The sequence below is a fragment of the Lissotriton vulgaris genome, chromosome 5, assembly GCF_964263255.1.
Source record: "Lissotriton vulgaris chromosome 5, aLisVul1.2, whole genome shotgun sequence".
Classification (NCBI taxonomy): Eukaryota; Metazoa; Chordata; class Amphibia; order Caudata; family Salamandridae; genus Lissotriton; species Lissotriton vulgaris.
The window spans coordinates 1,139,708,802-1,139,729,612 of NC_141693.1; the positions used below are offsets into that span (position 1 = coordinate 1,139,708,802).

Consider the following 20,811-nt stretch of genomic DNA (forward strand, 5'->3'; position numbering starts at 1 on the left):
ATGGAAACGTCACTGCTTGACATGGTGAACCTAAAAGTTATAAAAGTTTTTTGTCACGGGGATAAAGTAAATGTGAGTTCCAAGTGCGATTCATAAAAAATACAGAACTTTACTAAGGTTGGGGTGGGGAGGGGGTGGGGAGGGGGGGCATCAGAACATGCTGTGATGGGTGCAGTTTGGACATGGCATGTGACAAGTGCCATGAACCTCTTCTGTACTAAGACAGCAAGATAAGTGGATAGGAAGAGAGCGCGCACTTGAGGCGTCGAAACCCGCGTCAGGAAGTAGAAAAGAATGATGTTTAAGGGGTGTTGGTGGGTTGGAATGGCAGCTGGGGAGGCGGTGGCTGCAGCTCACAGGAATGCACTGATAAGCAGCAGAGGGGTGAAAGGCAGGATGACGCATGCGCAGTAAGATATAAGTGGATTATTACTGCACACTGGAGCCCTGTAAACTCACACAGTCTGATAATCACCGACAAATCAATGACATTTTTAACCAAACCTAGAGGCAGAGTGGTGGTCTCACACATGTCTGCCGTGGGCTGTGTGCTGCCGCTGAATGCCTCCTCTCTGTCTTTTGTATCCACCTACATGCACTCGGGCGAGACTGCGCCTGCGCAAACACACAAACCATCGCTGTGTGTGGAAAAGGTCGCTCTCGTGAGATGGGAGCAAATCACGTAATACAAACCCTGCCTTCTAGCCATCCAAACTATCTAACCATTGTAACAACTAACCAGTCACCTCCCTCCTCCCCTAAATTGCCTCTCACATACCCAATGCCAAACACAAACTCTCTGACTCTCTGCACTCTAGGTTTCGCCCGACTAAACCTCTAGTGTGTCCTTCAAACAAACGTCAAGCAGGAAACCGTACACAGGGACGCCAGCGAGTGGTGCGCACGCGCACCACTGTGAGACAAATGTTTTCAATTATCACGCCTGTGTCTGGGCACTATAATTGAAAACATATGGGCTTTGGCACGTTTGGAGGCTACATAACAAAAGAAGACCTATTGCATTGGAAATGCTTTTATCTTTTGTAATTTTTTTCTAATTTCCTTTGTGATCATGCATGTATTTTTGTATACAAGCCTTCTGTTAATGTTCTTAATCATTCATAGTTCTACATGAGTTGTTCTAGAAATGATGTTCTATTATACATTATTTCTATTTTAAAGCCTAATCTCTGTTTATCACAACAAAATGTTTATAATCTTATATTTTATATAACTGTGGTCAATAAGATGTCTGTAAAACTCAAACTAGGTAGACTTTAGTTGTTACAAACGTTTAGAGATGCTCCATTGCCAGCCTGTGGTCCCATCTCCACAGACCCACTTGTACAGGCGGGTATGTCCATGCCTGTTGTACTTATCCAGGAGGGCAGGTGATGGTGGCCGATCTGCTTGGAGATGGTCTCCCTCTCCTGCTCCAGCAGCTCGTAGGACGCAGTCAGGTGATTCAGCTTGCTACCCTTGTTCTTCTTAAACCACCCCCAGAGCAGGAGGTCAAGCAGCACCCAGCTGATGCCCAAGAACAGGTATCCGCACAGGTAGACAGGGATGAGGTAGAAGATGGCCCTGCACAGGTAGGACAGCATCTCCAGGAGCAGCAGGTTTACGGCAGTGGGGGAGAACTCCGGGTCCCTGCTCCCCCATTCTGCTGCCAGAGCTCACACGAGGGTGGTGGTGAGAAAAAGGGCCAGGGCACGGGGGTAAACCACCAGGTGAGGTCCTGAAGTGGGAGCTAAAGAACTCCTAAGAACAGTGGAGATCAGGGACTGAGTGAAGAGATGCACTGAGGAGATCCGGCTGAGGGGCGTGAAGCCTGTCAGCGGAATCACTATTGCAGGCAGCGCCTGGAGAACGAGTGCTCAAAAACCAGGCACTGACCTCCGACACGAATGGCCTCAGGTGTGAGTGTACAAGAAGAGGCCTGACTGCCAGCGCTTATTTCTTTCAAGCCGGAAGCACTCTCCCTCTCTGAGCTGCCCAGCCCAGGGCTGCGCTGTTTTATTCCTCTCCTGCCTATGTCTCATCCCGCACCCGCCCTCGCAGCAGCTGCCAAGGCCGTGAGTCTCCTGATAAGTATGTCTACCTCCGGACAGGTGGGCGAGGAGGCGGGGCAGAGTAACACATTAAGCACGCCACCCGGGGCGGGATGGGGGTGACGGGCTGCGAGCCACGGGTGCATTGTTAAAAGTGTGCGCCCGTGTTATTCATAAAGCGTGGTAGGCGTTCTGGGTATAACAGAAAACTAAAACTTAAGGCGTGCCCGCTAGTATAATAAACAAGGAAAGCGATCGCTTTCACTTACGCAAACCAGATAAAACAGCGAGTGGTGCGCGCGCCACAGCGAGCCATATGGTTTCTATTATGCGCAGAAATGCACGTAATAGACACCAATAGGCCATGGGCGGAGCTATGCACCCGCCTCTGGCCTATTGTGTGCGATCTTTAAAAGAAACACGCATGCAAAGGCCAATAGCAGGCCGCAAAAGTAAAAACACAAGTACAAGCGTGTTCATTTCCAGGGTCCATGTCTGAAACCCAGAAAAAAGGACTCTAGCTGCGCGAACACTGCTGCGCAGTGCAACGCTAGGCGCGAGACCTAAAAGCCAGAATATAAGAGGCGACAAAGGGGGACACAGAATGCAGTAAAGACAAGCAGCATCACATGAGGGTACAATGGTTGTAGGAATCGTGATTTCGGGCAAGTGATCCAGGCCCAAGTTAAGGTAAAAATGTGTTCATTAGAAATCTTTTGGCTTCCAGTTTGAAAGCAGTTGTTGAAGAGATGCTGCGTACTTCCGGTGGAAGAGAGTTCCAAAACCTTGGGGCAGCGCCGTAGAAGGCTCGGAGAGTGGTTCTCTTTTTCCTAAGGATGGGTGGTTTCAGGAGGAGAATGATACCGCTTCTTGATGCTCTCCCACCACAGGATAATTCAAGCTTTTGCGCAAGGTACCTGGGAGTTTTGAAATGCAGGGGTTTGTGTGCTAGAACGGCAATCTTAAACGGAATTCAAGCTTCATAATGCAACTATTTAAGAGATTTTAGTATTGGGGATATGCGCTCACTTCGTTTGGTACCGGTGACCAGTCTGGCTGCAGCGTTCAGTGATGCTCTTAGTGGTGCAAGGGTGTATTTGGGCATGCCGCAGAGAATCACACTGCCATAGTCCAGCCTCGCCAGAGCTTGTACCACCTGCTTGAAATCCTTTTGGGGATGGTATGGTTTGATGTTTCTGTGGTTCCTCATCAAGTGATTAGCTCCCTTACACACATTGCTAATATAATTTTTCATATTCAGATGTTTGTCCAGGGGGATTGAGAGATTTGGCTGAATCTATGATGAGAGGGGTGCACTTGAAAGCAGTAAGGTGATACAGCCAAGGGACTAGTTTAGGGATGTGGTTCGGATGAGAGATGAACAGGAATTCAGTTTTGGAGGTGTTGAGCAGTAGTTGGTTCTCCGTTAACTAATTTTGCGTAGTGTTTAGGGTAGTGTTGAGTGAGATGTTGTTGTCCTGGGATGAGATTTTCAAATAAAGTTGTGCATTATTCGCATACACATGGAAGAGAATGTTTGTGGAATTTAGAGAATTAGCTAGTGGCTCCAAGAAAAGGTTTAAGAGGATAGGAGATAGGGCGGACCCTTGGGGGACACCCATGAGTACAGGAGAAGGAGTGGTTTACTTTGATTCTTTTTGATCTATGGTGAAGAAAGGATGAAAACCATTGTAAGACCTGAGAAGCCCATCCTGTTCTTCAGAATGGATAGGAGGTTGCCGTGATTCACTGTGTCGAAAGCGGAAGAAAGGTCAAGGAGGTTTAGGAGGCATGAATAATTTTGATCAAGCATTTCTAAAACGTCAATCACGTGCCTGAGAGCCGATTCAGTACTGTCCCCCATCTGGAAGCATGATTGATGCTAGTCTAGGAGTTGGAAATTCTCTATGTGAGCATAGAGTTGGGATTGTACGCAAAATCATTGCCTTCAGTAAAATATGAAAGTTGAGCGAACATTGCTTTTTCAAATATTTTTTCCTAAGAATGATCCATTTGATGTAGTCCTGTAGGTTACTGGGTCAAATGGGTTCATGTTTTTCGTTTTGAGGCGAGGACTAACATTGGAGGTTTTCAGTTCAGTGGGAATTAACCTAGTTCCAAAGATTTGTTGAGTAAGTGTCTAGCTACCTCTTTTGAACTGTTTGCAAAAAAAATATCTTTAAAGATTGGAGGTGCCAGATCTGAAGGTGATTCGAATACTCTGCTTGCAAGGATAATTTTGAGGAAAAGGTTTTCTGAAATGGTATTAAAAGTAGGTATTGAATAAATATAGCTTTCTTCTCTTTCTATGCTGGTTGGGTCATGTGTTGGTGTGGTATGTCCTCCTTAAGGTCATTTTTTTATTCTTTTTTATTTGAGATCAATTCCATGGAGATTTTGTCACAGACGTCTTGCAATTGTAGTGTTTCTATGCTTTGGCACTCTGGATTGCGAAACTCAATAGAAACTTTTGGGGTTCTTTGAAAGAGCAGTCAGCTTCAATTATGCGTGTGGTATAGTGCAGACTTTTTTTGTGGTACTGATGGCTCTTTTTGTAGGTTTGGTTATACTGGCATAGTGGGCTTTTGTCCGTTTCTTGTCTTGATTTTTCCCTGCTTGTGTTGTGGAATGCGGAGTTGTGTTTTCATTTCTTTTGCGGTGGTCATTAATCCATGTGATTTTCCTTTTCTGGTCAACCTTGCATGTGGTCTTATAGGTATCTGCTTGTCCAGTGTAAGGAGATCCAATTATAAAAGTGTGTATGCCTTATGACTGAGTGTATATTGGAGTTCTTTCAAAATGGGATTGAGCTTATGGCCATTTTTAGGTCGAGCCTAAGGGCAGTGTGCATGCGCTGCTCGCTCTGCGGGCATGCTGTATTAGAGTATGCTCTTGAAGCCCCGCCCACTTTCCACCCATATTGGTCATTGGCTTATGTCATTGCCCTTCGTAAATTCTGGCTTCTAACTCGTACATAGGCTTGTTAGTCCCTCCTTAGTACCGCCTTGTATTCACTTGTAACCTCCCACGAGGACTGGCCCTTTTACTTCGATTATTACATGGTCTGCTTTATAAGTTTCTGAGCACTATTTCTTTAATGCCCTTCCCCTATTCCACTCACGGCATCGGAACACCCGTCCTCGGTCATCAGAGCATCTGCCTGCTTTGTCTTAAATTGTAATACATTTTTATTGTTCAAAATTACGGCGCAGTCCGCTTTATAGCAACCACAATGATTTAATTATTTAATATAGGTCGTGATCTGCATTCACTTTAGCGGCCGTACCTATTTAATTACCAGCACAGGCCGCTTTCACTTTAGCGGCCGCACTACATGACTTTTGAAATTAATATTTTTTTAACTTCTAGTGAAAGCACCATACGCTTCCCCTATAATGGTGGGCACACTCCTCTGTTAAGAAGCCACTCACGGTAACCCGAATATGTGAGCAGCATCTAAAAAAAGGACCGTGGCCACCATTATAGTGGTCGCGCATTTGTGAGAGTCTGAGCCCTTAGCATTAAAAACAACAATGCCTTTCATATATGTGTTCCTTTTAAAAAACACAAATAATTTGCAATGCCAATAGCTTAAATGCTCGCAAATGCGGGACCTATTGCATTGAAAATGTTTGTTTCCATTGTCTGTATGACGGTTTGTGTTTGTTGGTTTCTATTGTTTTCTGTTGTTGATAGGTATGTTAAAAATTAAGGTGATGAGGTTGGGGTAGCTCCAGCTTACTGGGGAGTTGGCTATCTGTGGCTGGTCCTAAGCATGCAAATATGACATCTAGAGTGTGACTAACAGAGTGAATTTGGCCAACCCAATTTGTTGGAGCTTGAAGGCTTCATGGTTGGTTGTGATAGATGTGGCTAGGTTTTTCTTGACAAACCATATGTTGAGGTCTCACAGAATGTATAGGTCTGGGTAGTCCAGATAGGTCTTGGTCACTGTCTCTAATAAGACAACATTAAAAGGTTATTGCTGAGTGATGGTCCATACAATAAGGGGAAGGAGTAACTGATAGCTGGAGTGGGGTGCCATCTTATAATCAAGGATTCACAGACGCCCATGGTGTGGTTTTCCGTTTGTGCTATCTTAAGTGATTTTTTATGGATGATGACCAGACCTGCTCCAATTTCTGCAATACGATTTTTGCTGATTATGCAAAAATCTGGTGGGGTAGCTTTATGACGTGGGTGCAAATTCTTTGCTGCACCATGTTTCTGTAATAAAAAGGTGAGGTGTGGTGTGATTTCTGGCTCTATGTAAAAAATGTTGAAGGGATTTTTGGTCATGGTTCTTGCATTGAAATGCAAGTACTGTAGTAGTTTAGTTTTCCTCCTCTTCATTTCTTAAAGTGTTTTGGAGAGGAGTATAAAATGTAGTGTGGGAAGAGGAACACAGGCATTACAGGTTTTGTGGTTGGGTTGGTGAGGTAGTATAGTTTTAACTTGGGGTTGAGGTGGAAGGTAGGCTTTTTGGGGTAGAGAATTCATAGGTTTTAGACATGTACATATGAGCTTTTTGTAGCAGATAGTAGTGTTGTCTGGTGGCTAAATGGAATGTTGAGGGCTCTAGGGGAGAAGGTGGAATCATGGAACCTCGTGATCATACATTTGGCACCGTCCCTTGATTTTTGCTTTCTTTCTGGTAAGCGACGGTGTTTGTGTCTATACTTTGGGATGTGGTTTTAGAGTTTGTGTGCTCTTTTTGACAGGTTATGCAGTATATGTGCAGGTGTTTGCTTTGGTGTGGAAGAGGTTAAATGGTTTATGGGGGTGATTTACTAGCAGTTATGGTCACTCAGTGAGTGAATAGAAGGTGCATTTAGTATAGGCAGTATTTGAGCAGGCCTTGAAAAAATGGAAAACTTTTACCAGACTTGCAGGTCTAGTGACTTAAATAATCTACTCAACCTAACTGTAATGCGCTTGACCAATAAGCTTGTCTCAAATGTAGGATTCAGGGCAAATATTTTATTTCACCGAGTCACCTTTTTCTTCATGGCCACAGACAAGACTACCTCCAAATATTTGAGTTCAGCATGTGAAAATACACAAAAAAGCAAGTTTCATTTAACTGGTTGAACTTTAACTCCATGTGATGTAAAACTCTAGCCCACATATATAATATACACTTGACCCCGACTTGCCTCTTATTTCACTAATAAATGGGCACCAAGACAGGGGAGGGACAGAGATGTTTCTCAGTTCATTTTTAAAAACTCCCAATACTTATATCACTAAAGCATGATGCACTAGCACACCGTCATTTACAGACAGACATTTTCCAATGAAATGGCCAGAAACGGTCCCACTATCATGCAGTTTTACAGAAACAATGTGTGGAAATCGTGTTTCAGCAAATATTTATCATTTACACATCACCAAGTATTCTGATATTTTTGATCATATTAAAATCTTTATTTCCATCTCACTTTAGAATTACTAAGAAGTGCTTTTCTAACTACTGAAACATATTTTCAAACATTTAGTCAATTAGTTCATTTACAAGCTATTTAAATGTTGTGTGCCCAGCATGACTATCACATACTTGACTTTACAAAATCCAAAACGTTTGCAGTCAGAGAAATAAGAGCAAACACCAATCTCCAGGAAAAAATAAACAGTGATTTATCAGAAGACACTGCCTGTCTATCAACTGTGGTTTTTGCAACTGCCTGACATTTGACCTCTGGGTTGAAACACACAGCAAATGTGACAATACAAAAACAAGTTTTAAAGGCATCTTTAATGCTCATTCACTTTGTGAATGAACAGAACATTTGTTCTTTGCCAGCTCACCAGACAGCGCCAGAAGGCCCTAAAAATAGCTCAACCTGATAACATCAGACATGCCAATACGAGTGGGCCGGTAGATTTCTTGATGTTTGATTTAAGGAGCAAAAACAAAATTGTTGTTAATGAGTGGTTGCTTACCAGAAGTTATTATGGTGAAGAAGCATAGTTCTTGCCTTAGGCCCTAACAGACAGCACCCTTAACATGGCATACTTTACCTGGACGACCAGTCTGGACATGCTAAACCCCAGGTTTAACCCCTTCACTGCGGCGGCTATTCCGCCGCAGTGCTAAGGGGGCAGGGCGGAAGAGCGGCGGGCGCATGCTGGTGATGGAACCGCTCCGTCACCAGCGTCGGTTGCGCTGTGCTTATGACGGAGCGGTTCCGTCATGGCCCCGCCCGCTCAATAGAACGCTCAGCGCAGGCGCGGAATTCGCGCCGCGCATGAGCGGCGGGCGGGCCATGACGGAACCACTCCGTCATCAGCACAGCGCCACCGCAGCTGATGACGGAGCGGTACCGTCATCAGCACACAAGGGGTTAAATAGCTCAAGTGATAAGGTGACCTAGGCCATTGGGAACCCTACCCAGTGGAATCCTAGCCCTACGAACCAATCAGAACCCAAGGCCTAGAGCCAATATGTACCATAGCTCTAGAAACCATCAGAGCTCTAGCCCTAGAGCCAACAGGAATCTAGCCTGAGTGGCCATCAGAACCCACACCAAACAGTCAATACAAGCCCTAGCTCTATAGATCAAGTGACCTTAAACTTGAAGGCTGTTCATGCTGGGAGGGTAGGAGGAAGGCTTGCTATGGTGACTCTGGGTAGGCCTTTCACTTAGTTCACAATCTCATTGTTTGCAGATTGGCCCAATACACACTTTGCAGTTCATGTCCAACACTGCATGCAAGGCCCAATTTAAAGTCACTAAATAATGCAATCACACACTTTAACATCCTTCTATAATCCCCCCAAAATAGAGTGCTAAACAGACTCACACACAATTTAAAATAGATTAAGCAATCTCTACAGACAAAAAGGGTTTTTGGATTAATGTTTTGCCTTTTTTTGTTTGTTTTCAGTGAAGGAAGAGAAATTTGGCCTTTTCGTGTATCAGAAAAGTTTTGAGAAAAGGGAAGAAATATTAAACAGGCGCACATACACACAGATAGATTCAATGTAAAATTGCAGCTGGCTGCCGTATGTGCAAGCCAGACAAAACAATGTTGTACTACCAACCCAAAACAAAAGTGTGTGGGTGGATTAACCAAGTAAGTAGCAGTTAACGCAAAAAGGTAAACAAATGTATAATCCAAGGTGAAGGATTCTGCTCATTCGTGACCCAATGGACTCCTCACATGGAGACTAAAGGAGAGACATAGGGAGGATACAACTAAACTGTTACTTTCATTTAGGATGTGAGCCACTGTTTGAACGGAGTCCAGGATAACTTCAGAGCATTTAGTTAAAAAGACACACTGGGAATAATGTGATCCAGCTAGCACCATTCAGATAGACTCAGTCATCACGTGGGCCATAATGTAGACGTTCATATAATATTGCCACACCATTTCTTGACTGAGGTAAAATACAGTTACAATTGTTGTGCAAAGGGACCACCAAACACATGTGCCCGATGCCACCTACCTGCTGCACCATTTGATACAAGGCCATCTTACAGCAAACTACAAATTCCAATAATGATATTTTAGGATTCAGTACACAAAAATGGGTTTGCTAAAGATAACAAGATTGCAAGTGAATGTTTCCCATAACTCTGCATCCATTTATTGCGACTCAAAAATGAAAATATGTCTTACTCTGTAACATTAGTCACGTAACCCACTTATGAAACCTGCAAAGCGAACTGTGATGTGGACATGTGACAAGCGCTGAAGAAACCACACTTACAATTTTTGGTGGCGGGAGATCAGGAAGGCTCTTCTGAGGGGGAGACGCAGCCGGTCCCAATTCCCCATTGGTCAACGAGTTTGTAACTAGGAGATCGACTACTACAAGACAAAGAGACAAAACAACAGTGTCACTTGGGCAATTCATGTGGGATGTCTGAGCATTAAAGAAGGGCGTTGCTTCTTATTATTTGGAGTGCAGCAGGCAAACAGTAACTTTTATTCTGTCAATAGCACCAAGAAACCTTGTTGGGGTGAATGTATGTTTTACGGATGTGCCTAGTATGTTACGACACGGGTCCTCATTTCTACTTTATCCACTTAGGGACCCAATCTTTGAAGATTTTAAGCAAATTTCAGGTCAGACAATCCCTGATCACAGACAAGGGATTATAAGGACAGATGTGCTTCTGCACTTATCAGTTCTTTCAAGAAGTTTATAGTTCAAGCCTAACAAATGTGCACAAAAACACTTTCCAACCACGGTTTGGCTTCAAGGATGCCAGTCAAAAGTCACGTACATCTGAGATGCGCACTCCCTGCAAGCTTCATTATAAAGACCAAATACCGCTTCTTCAGAAAACAACATTACTGTACATTCATACCTCCAAGCGAGATTTGACTTTTTTTTAATAAAGTTTATTAATACATAGCTTATGTCCACAGCCATTCGCCTACAACCTGGAGGCTGGCAGCAATTTCCGTATAATATCAACGTCTAGAACACAGCTATCAAGCCGACATCCCGGAGGCACGGCAGCGTTGAAATTGTCCGATTTATGCAATTGCTTCAACAAGTAATCAAACTGATTTACGCACATCTCAATTTTATAGCTATAGTGATTTAAGAACCCAACAAACACTCAACATCCCCCCTCCCCTGCCATTAGTCAAGAAATCGTTCCGAATTTGTGTGTCCCCGTGCCATGTCTAGTGCGTCATACTCTACACCCTCTGCCCCAGTCCGCTAACCTTCCCAAAGCGAGATTCGACTTGGAGATTTTGTGTACAAAGGTACTGTATACAAGTAATTTTATGCATTCATTTGTTTGTTTTTGTACTTTTGGAAGCAATTACAACCTAAATGTTCTATGCTCATTGAAGAGACTCCAGATATGGATTGAGGGATCTTGTTCATCAACTGTGCTCCAGCAGCTAAAATACTTGTTACTGGGCCCATGTGAATTTATGGGTCACTAGTAATCGAGGCCTTGGAGTCGACAATACCGACAAAGTTATCAAAATCCAAAAATGAAGTTGTCTCGAAGTTTTAAAGAAATCCTTATCATTGAGCTCAAGTCCTACAAAAACAAATATCGCTTGAGCAAATGTTCAGACTGCTCTGCTCCGGATTGCAGTAATGCTCTGTATTATGCAAAGATATCTGCTGCGTGAGATCACAGAGCGTTTTCTCAGTAACGCTGAATTACAAATTGCATCAAGTGGTAAACAACTGTAGCATGAAGATGCAAGATCCTTCAAAAAGACTTCAAAGCATTGTAGGCATGAGCTAATTCTCATACATTTTTAACTCGCAACTTCCTACAAAGAGACGCTCCAATTCAAGGTTTTATAATCTGTTGATGCCAAGATGAGGTTTTGCCAAACAAATCAGTAGCAAAAGCTGGCCTAAATAATTAAACACAGGGTCCCTTCAAAGGATCGATTTGAAAATCCCTAGAGCATAGCTATATATTGTTTGAGTGAAATTGGTTTCACGCTCTCATAATGCAGGACATGTCAAGATACATTCAGGATTTTTGCAGATATTGAGTATTTCCAATATTCCTAGTGGGATCATTATTGAGTCTATCATACAATAAAAAGAATAAAGAGAAGGTATTTTTTTTAATCAATCAATCAGTCCATTTATAGAGCGCGCTACTCACCCGCGAGGGTCTCAAGGCGCTGCTATGGAAACTTGCTCACCAAATCAGTACACCAGAGTGGAACGTATCTAGTGACCTTAAGCACAGAGATGAGAGAACTGTTGAGCAAAAGGCCTAAATCCTACATAGCTGTAAATTGTGCATGTGCTTGTTGTCATTTACACCATTGTAGCAGATTCACAAATTCTTTTTGTTAATCTATGCATATCAAAGTTATCATATAGTAGTAAATAGTATCCAGAATAGCTGACTGGTTCCTCTTTTCTTATCAATTAAGTGTGCATGTTTTGCACCTCACAGCGAGTATGAATGAACAGACTTAGGAACTGAGAAAGTGTTTTGATTTTCCTTTGCAGTTTATTTTTTCTCAATTCCTAATACTTTATGCCTCTCAAACTGTTCTCTCATTTGAACACATCCCCTGATAAGCCTGGAGTAAGCACTTTCTCAAACTTTAAACAGTCCTTAGATCTGGGTGATCCAGGAATGACTTGGATGTCCTGAAATGTAGTGATACATATTTGTGAATAGCTACAAAGTTAAGACCAAGTGGGTGTTTGCAGGTTCCAAATGAAAGTTTCCTGCTTACCCCTTTGGCACACCTCGAAGATTGTCATGGACATAAATTCTTGGAATCTATAAACATAGGAACTGAGCGGCCTAATCACAAAGGTAAATCTTTATGTGTAGATCTAGAACAAGTACATTTACTCTTACACTTTTGAGTACTCTTACACTTTTGAGTATTCACAATTTAAGAGTGTAAAGTTACAAAAAAATGTAGTTTTACAAATCCCCACCTGCTGAAATATGTGATGGAGCCAGTAAAAACATCAAATACAATTTCAAAGTTACTACTAATAGGGATGTTATGACTATATTAGACATTCTGCGCACTTGGGGAGGCAAGCTCCTTATGATAAAAGAATAGGCAAAATTATAAATGTATTTAACATTTTACAAAAATTAGAAAAAATATTTGTATTAACTCATAATTTAAATTAATTTCATATATTTATTTTAAATGTAGATATAAAAAAATGTTACAGCATAAGTGACACTGTTAAATTAAAAATGCAATATTGTTTAATAAATGTAATTGAAATAAAATTATTTAAAGTTTAAATAAAACAAATTCCATGTATATTGTATTCATATTTTTCTTTTCTACTACAGGACTCTTCCTAACACTACCTAAACCCCTCCTTGCCATTCTCCTCAACTCCTCCCCTTTAGTAGTAATTTTTTTACAGGAACGAAGGCTCATATTATGCAGTTTTTTCTTGCTTTATTTAAATACAGCACCCAATCAAGAACTACTTTACCCAGAAAACACAAACACTAGAACTACCAAATGACATCACAATAGGAACAGCCAATAGGACGTCGAGTAATCCAATACCTGCCTTGGCTGAGAGGAGAGCAACAAATCCGCTTTTCTTGCTGCTCGCAGTCTGTGGAAAAAGCAGTTTCAATAGATAATCTTTAGACGCTGCTTGGCGTTAATCGCCTCTCATACCATTCGAGGATTTGACAAATAAAGAGGCAGGCGCTGGAAACTGGAGAAGCGGGAAACAAAGTTTAATTCCGTCGGAACAGAGCACGTCAGATCAGACAAACAGGCTATCGTCTCGAGGTGCTCTCTCTGCATCTCCGAGGCCTGGCCTCTTATACACAGGTATATGGCTTTAATTGCAGTTTATTACATGTAGCACACTCTTGCAAATACTTTCCTGTAAGGAAAGTCATCCTCGGAAAGCCCGTTCCCACACATATCTACAGTAGAAGTCCCCACCCCAATCTCAGTAGGTGATGACTATCACGCAGCTGGACATTCCGCCGGTTCCCGGAATGTGTGCGATTGATCGGATCTCATGGGGTGGAAGCATTGATTAATCTTAGCTCCTTTGAAGAGGGGTGAGTTTTACAGTAGGAGCAATAAACTACATCCGCAGAGCTAGGCCTGGGATCAGTTCGGACAATCGGGCAAGGAGGAAGGGGGTTATCAAAGGATCCGTGGTCATGAAAGGCATGGAGGGAGGTGTTGGCCTGATACGGGATGTGGTTCCGAGGCAGGGCCGCGCTGAAGGGGTGGTTTATGGCCCAAGCATGTGAGTGCGGGGGTTGTCAGTGCGCGGGGGATGCTTGCGGGGTCAGAGAGATGCGCTGGCAATCGGCAATGGGCAGAGAGGCCACGGTACTCAAAATGGCTGCTGCTTACGCACACGTATGGGCCTGGAAAAGGGACAAGATGGCGCTGATAACGTTTACGCTGCAAACTAGATTTTAACAGTCCTCCCTTTTCAACATATCTAGCCAGCTTGTCAGTCTTCATCTATCCCCATTATGTTACGGATTTCCACTTTGTATAAAGCTTTCATTTGTTCAGCTTCAAAGTCCAGAGTCTTAGGGCAGATACAGTTCGCGAAAAGTGAGCACAGAGGCGGCAAGCATTAAACACCCAGGCAGAATCCACATATTATAATTGGCATCAATATCATCATAAACAACCTCCACCCCCAGTCTTTTACAGTACTCCAAAACCAGCTCCCAAACGACCATCCTTCTTGTTCTTGGTGAACCTCTGAGGAGAGTCTGTGGAGATGTTCAATGGCCTTGTAGACTGAGGGCGAATTGTCCGGCACGTAGGTGCAGCAGCTAGATCCAATGATGCGGCATGCTCCTCCACGATATGCTAGAACCACATCTAGGACAAGGCGGTTCTGAAGAGCCACCAGGCGGACCGCCTGAAGCTCGGCTGTGTTGTTCGTGAGGATGCCAGCTGTGATGTTCATAGTCGTTTCAACTGCCTGGGTCAAATGTCGGAAGGCACGGCTGTTTGCGATCGGGCCCCAAAATGGAATGAGTCCCTTTACTGCGTCTAGGAACTGCGCTCCAGTGGAGTCTGCTTGTTCAATGTCCTTTGCTCGCTTTTGTCGGTGATGATTTGCTGGTGCCACATATGTCGGAGGAAGGAAAAAAGCGATGTAGCAGGTGCCTTCCCAGCCCTTTGGGAGCCAGGTGTAGGCTTTGGTTCCACAGACGAAGTACATATTTGGGGAGGCAACAAAAGAGGGTGGATCAGTCGTGTGGAAGACACTTGTGATGTGGCAGGAGCTGTGACCCACTGGTTTTGTTCGATGACCTTCAATGCAGACAAGGCCTGAAACGTTCACCACGGATAGGGCCACAGTCAATGTGGCGGCAGTTCGCTTCCGGAGATAAGAGAAGGTGGGTCTGGCTGGATTGTTGAACACCTGCATTTCAATTCGGTCCTTTGCAGCGATGTTCAGTTGAAAGGTGGTGTTGGATGTCAAAGGGCAAAAGGAAGCAGAAGTTTTTCCAGTCTTGTTCAACCAGAACTCATTGTAGAAGTGTGAAATGATTTTTCCAGACGTTGCATTGTCCTTGTAACTCTCTTGCAAGAGTATCAGCCAAGCAAGGCAGGACCCATGAACGGAAAAAGGTGAGGGAATGAAAGGGATAGAATGTTCAGTTGCATGTGGTAGCAGCCGACAGATCCAGCAGTTCGTGGCATTGGTAGCAAGGTTATGTTGGCACGGCAACTGCACGAATGAATTGTTCCAAAATTCCTTGCGTCTTTCTCGGAGCTGGGGTGAAAATGAAATAAGATAGCGTTCTCTCTTGGTGGTGTTCGCACAGTGGGTATCAAAGTCTCATGGGCAGGTGCACTTTCTTCTACGATCCAGAAGGTGGCCATGAGGAGGAGGCAAAAGAGAAGAGCGATGAAAAAGGCAATTGTCTTTGAGCTATGCAGTTTGTCAGTCTTTGGGTCTTTGTAATGGGACTTTGGACGTCCGGTTGCTTCCATCACCTTCATGTTGGGCGCTACCATCATCTTCATGTTGGGAGCTTCCATCATCTTCAAGAGGCTCGGTGACGGGCAAGACCACAAACTTCGTCTAGCTTCTCTCCTGATAACCTTGGTAGTGTTAGGCTACCGCTCTGAGATTTCTGACTTAGTCAGTGGTTTGCTTGGCCGAAGCGCTCTCCTTTCGACGTAAGTTGTACCCTTCTCTGGAAGGCACAGTGGGATCTGGAAATTTTGTCAATTCAAGTGTCTCTGTGTCAGGGTAGCAACTCAGGGATGGTCTGTCTTTGTTCAGGAGCTCTTCTTGGGTGTCCACATGTTCTTTTGTTGTCAGGGTCGGTGATATCTTCTTGCAGTGATGTGCATGCAGCCAATTCCGTTTCCCTTCCACTCGGAGTGCAGTTCGGGTGGTGATCAGGACTTGCCAGGGGCCCGTCCACCTGGGTTCCAGACTCTTCGTCCTTTGGAAATTTCAAATCAAGACGAAATCTCCGGGCTGGATGTCATGTCCGCGGCCCCTAGATGCGTCTGGTATGGCTTGCTGCACCTGTTGGTGGATAACAGTTAGTGTTTTTGTCAAATTATGTAGATAGTCAGACATTAGGATGTCCGGCACATCATCGATGGATGTTGGCTTTGGTGCGGCCCAGATATTCATGGGTCGGCCAAAGACAACCTCATAGGGAGTCAGGTGGTGTTTGGTAGGAGTGGAGCACATTGATAGCAATGCCAGTGGGAGGGCGTCTGGCCATTTCAGTCCTGTGGTGGCGACTATCTTTGCTAGCTTGAGTTTCAGGGTGGCATTATGTCGTTCAACTAGGCCTGCAGATTGGGGGTGGAAGGCTGCGTGAAATTTTTGTTTTACACGCAACCCTTTCAAGATAAGTTGGATAACTTCGGCTACGAAGTGGGGGCCGTTGTCACTCCACAATATTCGACAAAGGCCATAGCGTGGGAAGAATTCTTTCAATGACACCTTTGCAGTAGTGATGGCGGTATTGTCTCGCGTGGAATAGGCTTCCACCCATTTGCTGAACGCACACACAATGACGAGTACGTATTTCAGACTGTGGCATCTTTCTAGCTGAATGTAGTCCATTTGGAGGGATGGTCAGGGACCCCAAATCCTCCCAGAGGTACTACAGTCCCTTTCCCTGGGTTGTGTTGCAGACATATCAGGCATTGCTGAACCAAGTGTTTGGCTGCGTCTGCTATTTTGTCGTTGTGCCAAATTCTGGATACAAGTTCAGTCACAGGAGCAGATCCTATGTGTGCCGGGGAGTGTGTCATGGTCAGTATGGGGATCAGATAGGAATTGGGTAACAACTATTTGTTTGCGTCTTTCATCCGCCAGCAGCCTTCATCGTCTTTTAGTCCCACCCGTGCCCATTCAGTCAATTCGTGTGGTGTGCTGGTCGTTTGAATGCCCCTAATAGTCTCCCTAGCATCCTTCCATTTTTCTGCTTGTGACCTGGTCACATGCATGCGTGATGTCGTCCTATTCTCGGCCGTGGTTCGAGCAGTGATGTCAGCCAGTGCGTTCCCCTGTCCCACAATGTCTGTCACCTTTTTGTGTGCCTGGCACTTAATCACAGCTAATTGTTTGGGGAGGAGGACTGCTTCAGTCAGGGCGGAGACTAGATCTCCGTGTAAGATCGGTGTGCCATGTAAGGTCAAGAATCCTCTTTCCTTCCATAAGAGCCCAAAATGATGAACCACCCCGAAGGCATACTGGCTGTCAGTGTATATGTTGGCTGTCGTTCCTGCAGCTAAGATACATGCTCGTGTGAGGGCTATCAGTTCTGCCGCCTGTGCGGATCGCTGTGTAATGAGAGCTGTCTCAACTACGGTTCGGGCTGTGGTGACTGCATAGGCAGCTGAGGTGGTGCCGTCGGGGAGTTTGATGCATGAGCCATCTACCCATAGCTCTCCGTCTGGTTCTGGGAAGGCAGTGTCTCGGAGGTCAACTCTACTCCTAGTCTGTTCGTCCGTGAGGGTCACACAGTCATGTATAGGAGTCGCATTGGGATCGTTCTCAGGTAGGGGTAACAAGGTGGCTGGGTTCAAGGTGGTGCATCTTTTCAATGTTATGTGGGGAGCCAGTAGAGTCAACTCGTACCCAGTCAGTCGTGCGCTAGTCAGATGCTGGGTCTTAGTCTGGTTCAGGAGGGTGTCAACCGAGTGGGGTACTAACACTGTGAGGGGGTTCGAAAGCACGATTCCTTCACTCTGTCGGATAGAGACAGCAGCAGCGGCTACAGCTCGAAGGCAGGCAGGCAAAGCTCTGGCTACGGGATCAAGGGTGGCAGAGAAGTAAGAACAAGGGCGTTGTTTCGGACCGATGGATTGAGTTAGAACAGATAAAGCGCATCCCTCCCTTTCGTGAGTGTAGAGGGAGAAGGGCTTGGAGTAGTCTGGGGTTCCTAGAACTGGTGCTGAACAAAGGGCATCTCGTAGTTCCTTGAAGGAAGATTGGCATTCGGGGGTCCAAGGGAGTAGGACGGGGACATCTTTGGCCAGAAGGGAAAGTAAGGGTTTAACGATAAGGCTGAAGTTTGGCAACCATTGCCGACAGAATAAGGTAAGGCCCACTAGAGAGCGGACTTGCTTCTGGTTCTTAGGGAGGGGGGTTTCCAAAATGGTCTGAATTCTGTCAGGTGTAAGCTTCCTCCCGTCTTTGGACAAGAGGTGGCCTAGGTATGTCACTTGGGGTCGGCAGAATTGCAATTTCTTTCTGGAGACCTTGTGACCATTCTCTGCGAGGAAGTGTAGGAGTTGGATGGTAGCTGTGACTGCAAGTGGAGTGGTGTCGGCTGCTAGGAGGATATCATCTACGTACTGTATCAACACCACTCCATCCGGTAGCTGAACTGCGTCTAGCTGTCTTTTGAGGGCCTGACTGTAGATGCTGGGACTTTCAGTGTTGCCTTGGGGTGCTCTACAGAATCTGTACGAGCGGGATTTTAGGGTGAAGCCGAAGAGGTAGCGGTTGTCTGGGTGGATGGGGATAGAAAAGAAAGCATTCTTGAGATCAATTACAGTGAAGGTGGTGGCGGTGGACGGAATCAGGGTCAGAATGGTGGTGATGTCAGAGACTACGGGGTACTGAGGCACGACTACTTTGTTAACCTCTCGTAGGTCGATGATGAAGCGGTACGCTTTCTCATCTCCATCACCTTGCTTCTTTACAATGGGTAGGATAGGGCTGTTGCAAACATTACTGACTACTTCCTCTGCCACTCCTGCATCCACTAGGGACTGGATGATCTTTACCAATGCCTTCTCACCTTCGGGTGATATCCGATACTGTGGGAGTTTTGGGAGCGTAGGTCCTGTTGTACAGTCACATGCACAGTGTCAATCATCATGCGTCCTACGTCCGAATCGGTTTTTGCCCATAAGTACGGGGCTAATGTGTCAAGCAGGGATATGTCAGCGTTGGTCATAGAGAACATGTGCCGTGTGGGACAAGGTCGGAGCAGATTCGGGTTGTCATACAGAATGACTCGAACTCCGTCCGGTGAGCATCTAATGGTGGCTGAGAAAGGTTTCAACAAGTCAAGACCCATAATGGCATCGGGGGTGTGGAGGAGAGCAGAAATGTTGTGTCAGTGGTGTTATTTTCTAAGTCAAAAGAGAACGGTGTGGATAAGGGATTAGTGGAGGGCGTTCCATCCAAACCTATTGATGTTGCGTGTGAGCCAGACAAGGGTGCCCTTGGAATCAGTCGTTTAGATAACGCACTACGTGTTGCTCCGGTGCCTACCAGAAATGGAGACGTTGTGCCTAGGACCTTAGTGGTGACGTAAGGGCCTTGCTGGTCAACATAGAGCTCGACTGGATCCCTTCCTTGCCCTTGGCAGTAATATGCAAAGTCGTGAGCGTCATCGTAGTCAGTCTGTTGGCACTGGTTCTGTCGGGGACGATCGAATGTGTTCGGTCTACCGGGCCTGTCGTTGTTTGTGTCATTTGTGTACCCTCGTCCTTGTCCCCTATTCCTCGGTCCATTTGCAGAATCCCTTGCCTCCTTATTTTTATTCATCTCTAGAAGGACTGGGCATTGAGACTTCCAGTGTCCGAATCCTTAACAGAACGCACAGTGGTTCTCATCTAAATCCTTCCGTCCAGTATAGGGGGCGGACGTGCGGTCTCTAGGAGGTGGGTTTCTAGGGGCATTTGATTGATAATTTCCCTTGTAGGGTTCCTTTCCTATAGTCACCCCTTGTAACTGTGCAATCATGACCCTTTCTTTGATGTCTTTCTTCTTTTTCTCCGATGCCCTATCATTCTCGTTCTTTTGATGTTCGTAGTACTGGGCCATCTGAAGGATAGCCGCGGGTTTGGAGGCCGCCCAACTACTCTCACTGGTCTGCAGTTTCTGTGAGACTTCCTGCAGCAGACCTTTAACGTAATTTTGGACGAACAGATGATGTCCGGTTGCAGTGGTCATGTCCTGGCCACTATAATCGGAGAACACCGTCTCGAACCGGGAGAAGTACTCTGAGACATCTTCCTGAGGTTTCTGGCGGCAAGCCGTTACTATCGACCAGTCCACCTTCTTTCCTGGGATCAGGGTCTTCAATTTCTGGACAATTTTGTCTGGGAGTTCTAAAATGGCTTTTAAGGGTTTCTGTCCCGGGTCTCGCTGTTTATCTATGCCATCGAGTTGTATCCAGGTATGTCCGAACAGTTCAAGGTGGTCGACTTTCCAGATTTGCTTCCACACATCAGCTGGCAGACATAGCCCGAAAAACAAGTCGATGTCTGCTAGGGTCATAATTGTCGATCCTAAGGCTGTACCTAGTTCTGTGTAAAAGGCAGTGGGGTTCTTCCGTAAATCTGGCAAGGATTTTCGGAAGGTCAGGATGTCTTGTTGATCCCATGGTTGGTAGACCCAGTTATACACTACCCTTCCCTTTGCATCTTTATGATTAATGTCGTTGTGTGTTCCCTGACCTCATGGGGGGACCCAGTAGGGAGCGGCCTCCTTTATAGGCATCATTGTGCCAATTTTCTCTGTTTGGGGTTCAGTCGTTACAGGAGTCATAGTTTTAGCTACCTGCCTTTGTTCGGTGAGGTGGCGGAAAACTTCAAGCGTATGCGAGAAGAGGTCCGTCACATCACACTCGCTTTCATCTCCAATGTCAACTTTCCTATACAAGGCTGCGAGGCGTTCGGGGCTTTTATTCTGGTATCTCTCCTCATAGGCAGTGAGGCTGTGATAGCAAAATCGTACAACAAAGTGTCGTCTATGGCTATCGGCATATGAATTATACATATCTGATACATACTCTTCGCTTTCTTTCCGTTCAACTAGAGTTTA

The 20,811-nt window shown here is 45.1% G+C and overlaps 1 protein-coding gene across 1 annotated transcript in view; it reads right to left on the minus strand.

The window, feature by feature from the left end:
* The window catches only part of AFAP1L2 (actin filament associated protein 1 like 2), a 588,328-nt gene that overhangs the window by 165,607 nt on the left and 401,910 nt on the right, over positions 1-20,811 (minus strand). Inside the window, exon 4 of the mRNA XM_086922880.1 lies at positions 9,769-9,869. Coding sequence (XP_086779006.1) covers positions 9,769-9,869 — 101 coding nt within the window. The remainder of the gene's footprint in view (positions 1-9,768; positions 9,870-20,811) is intronic.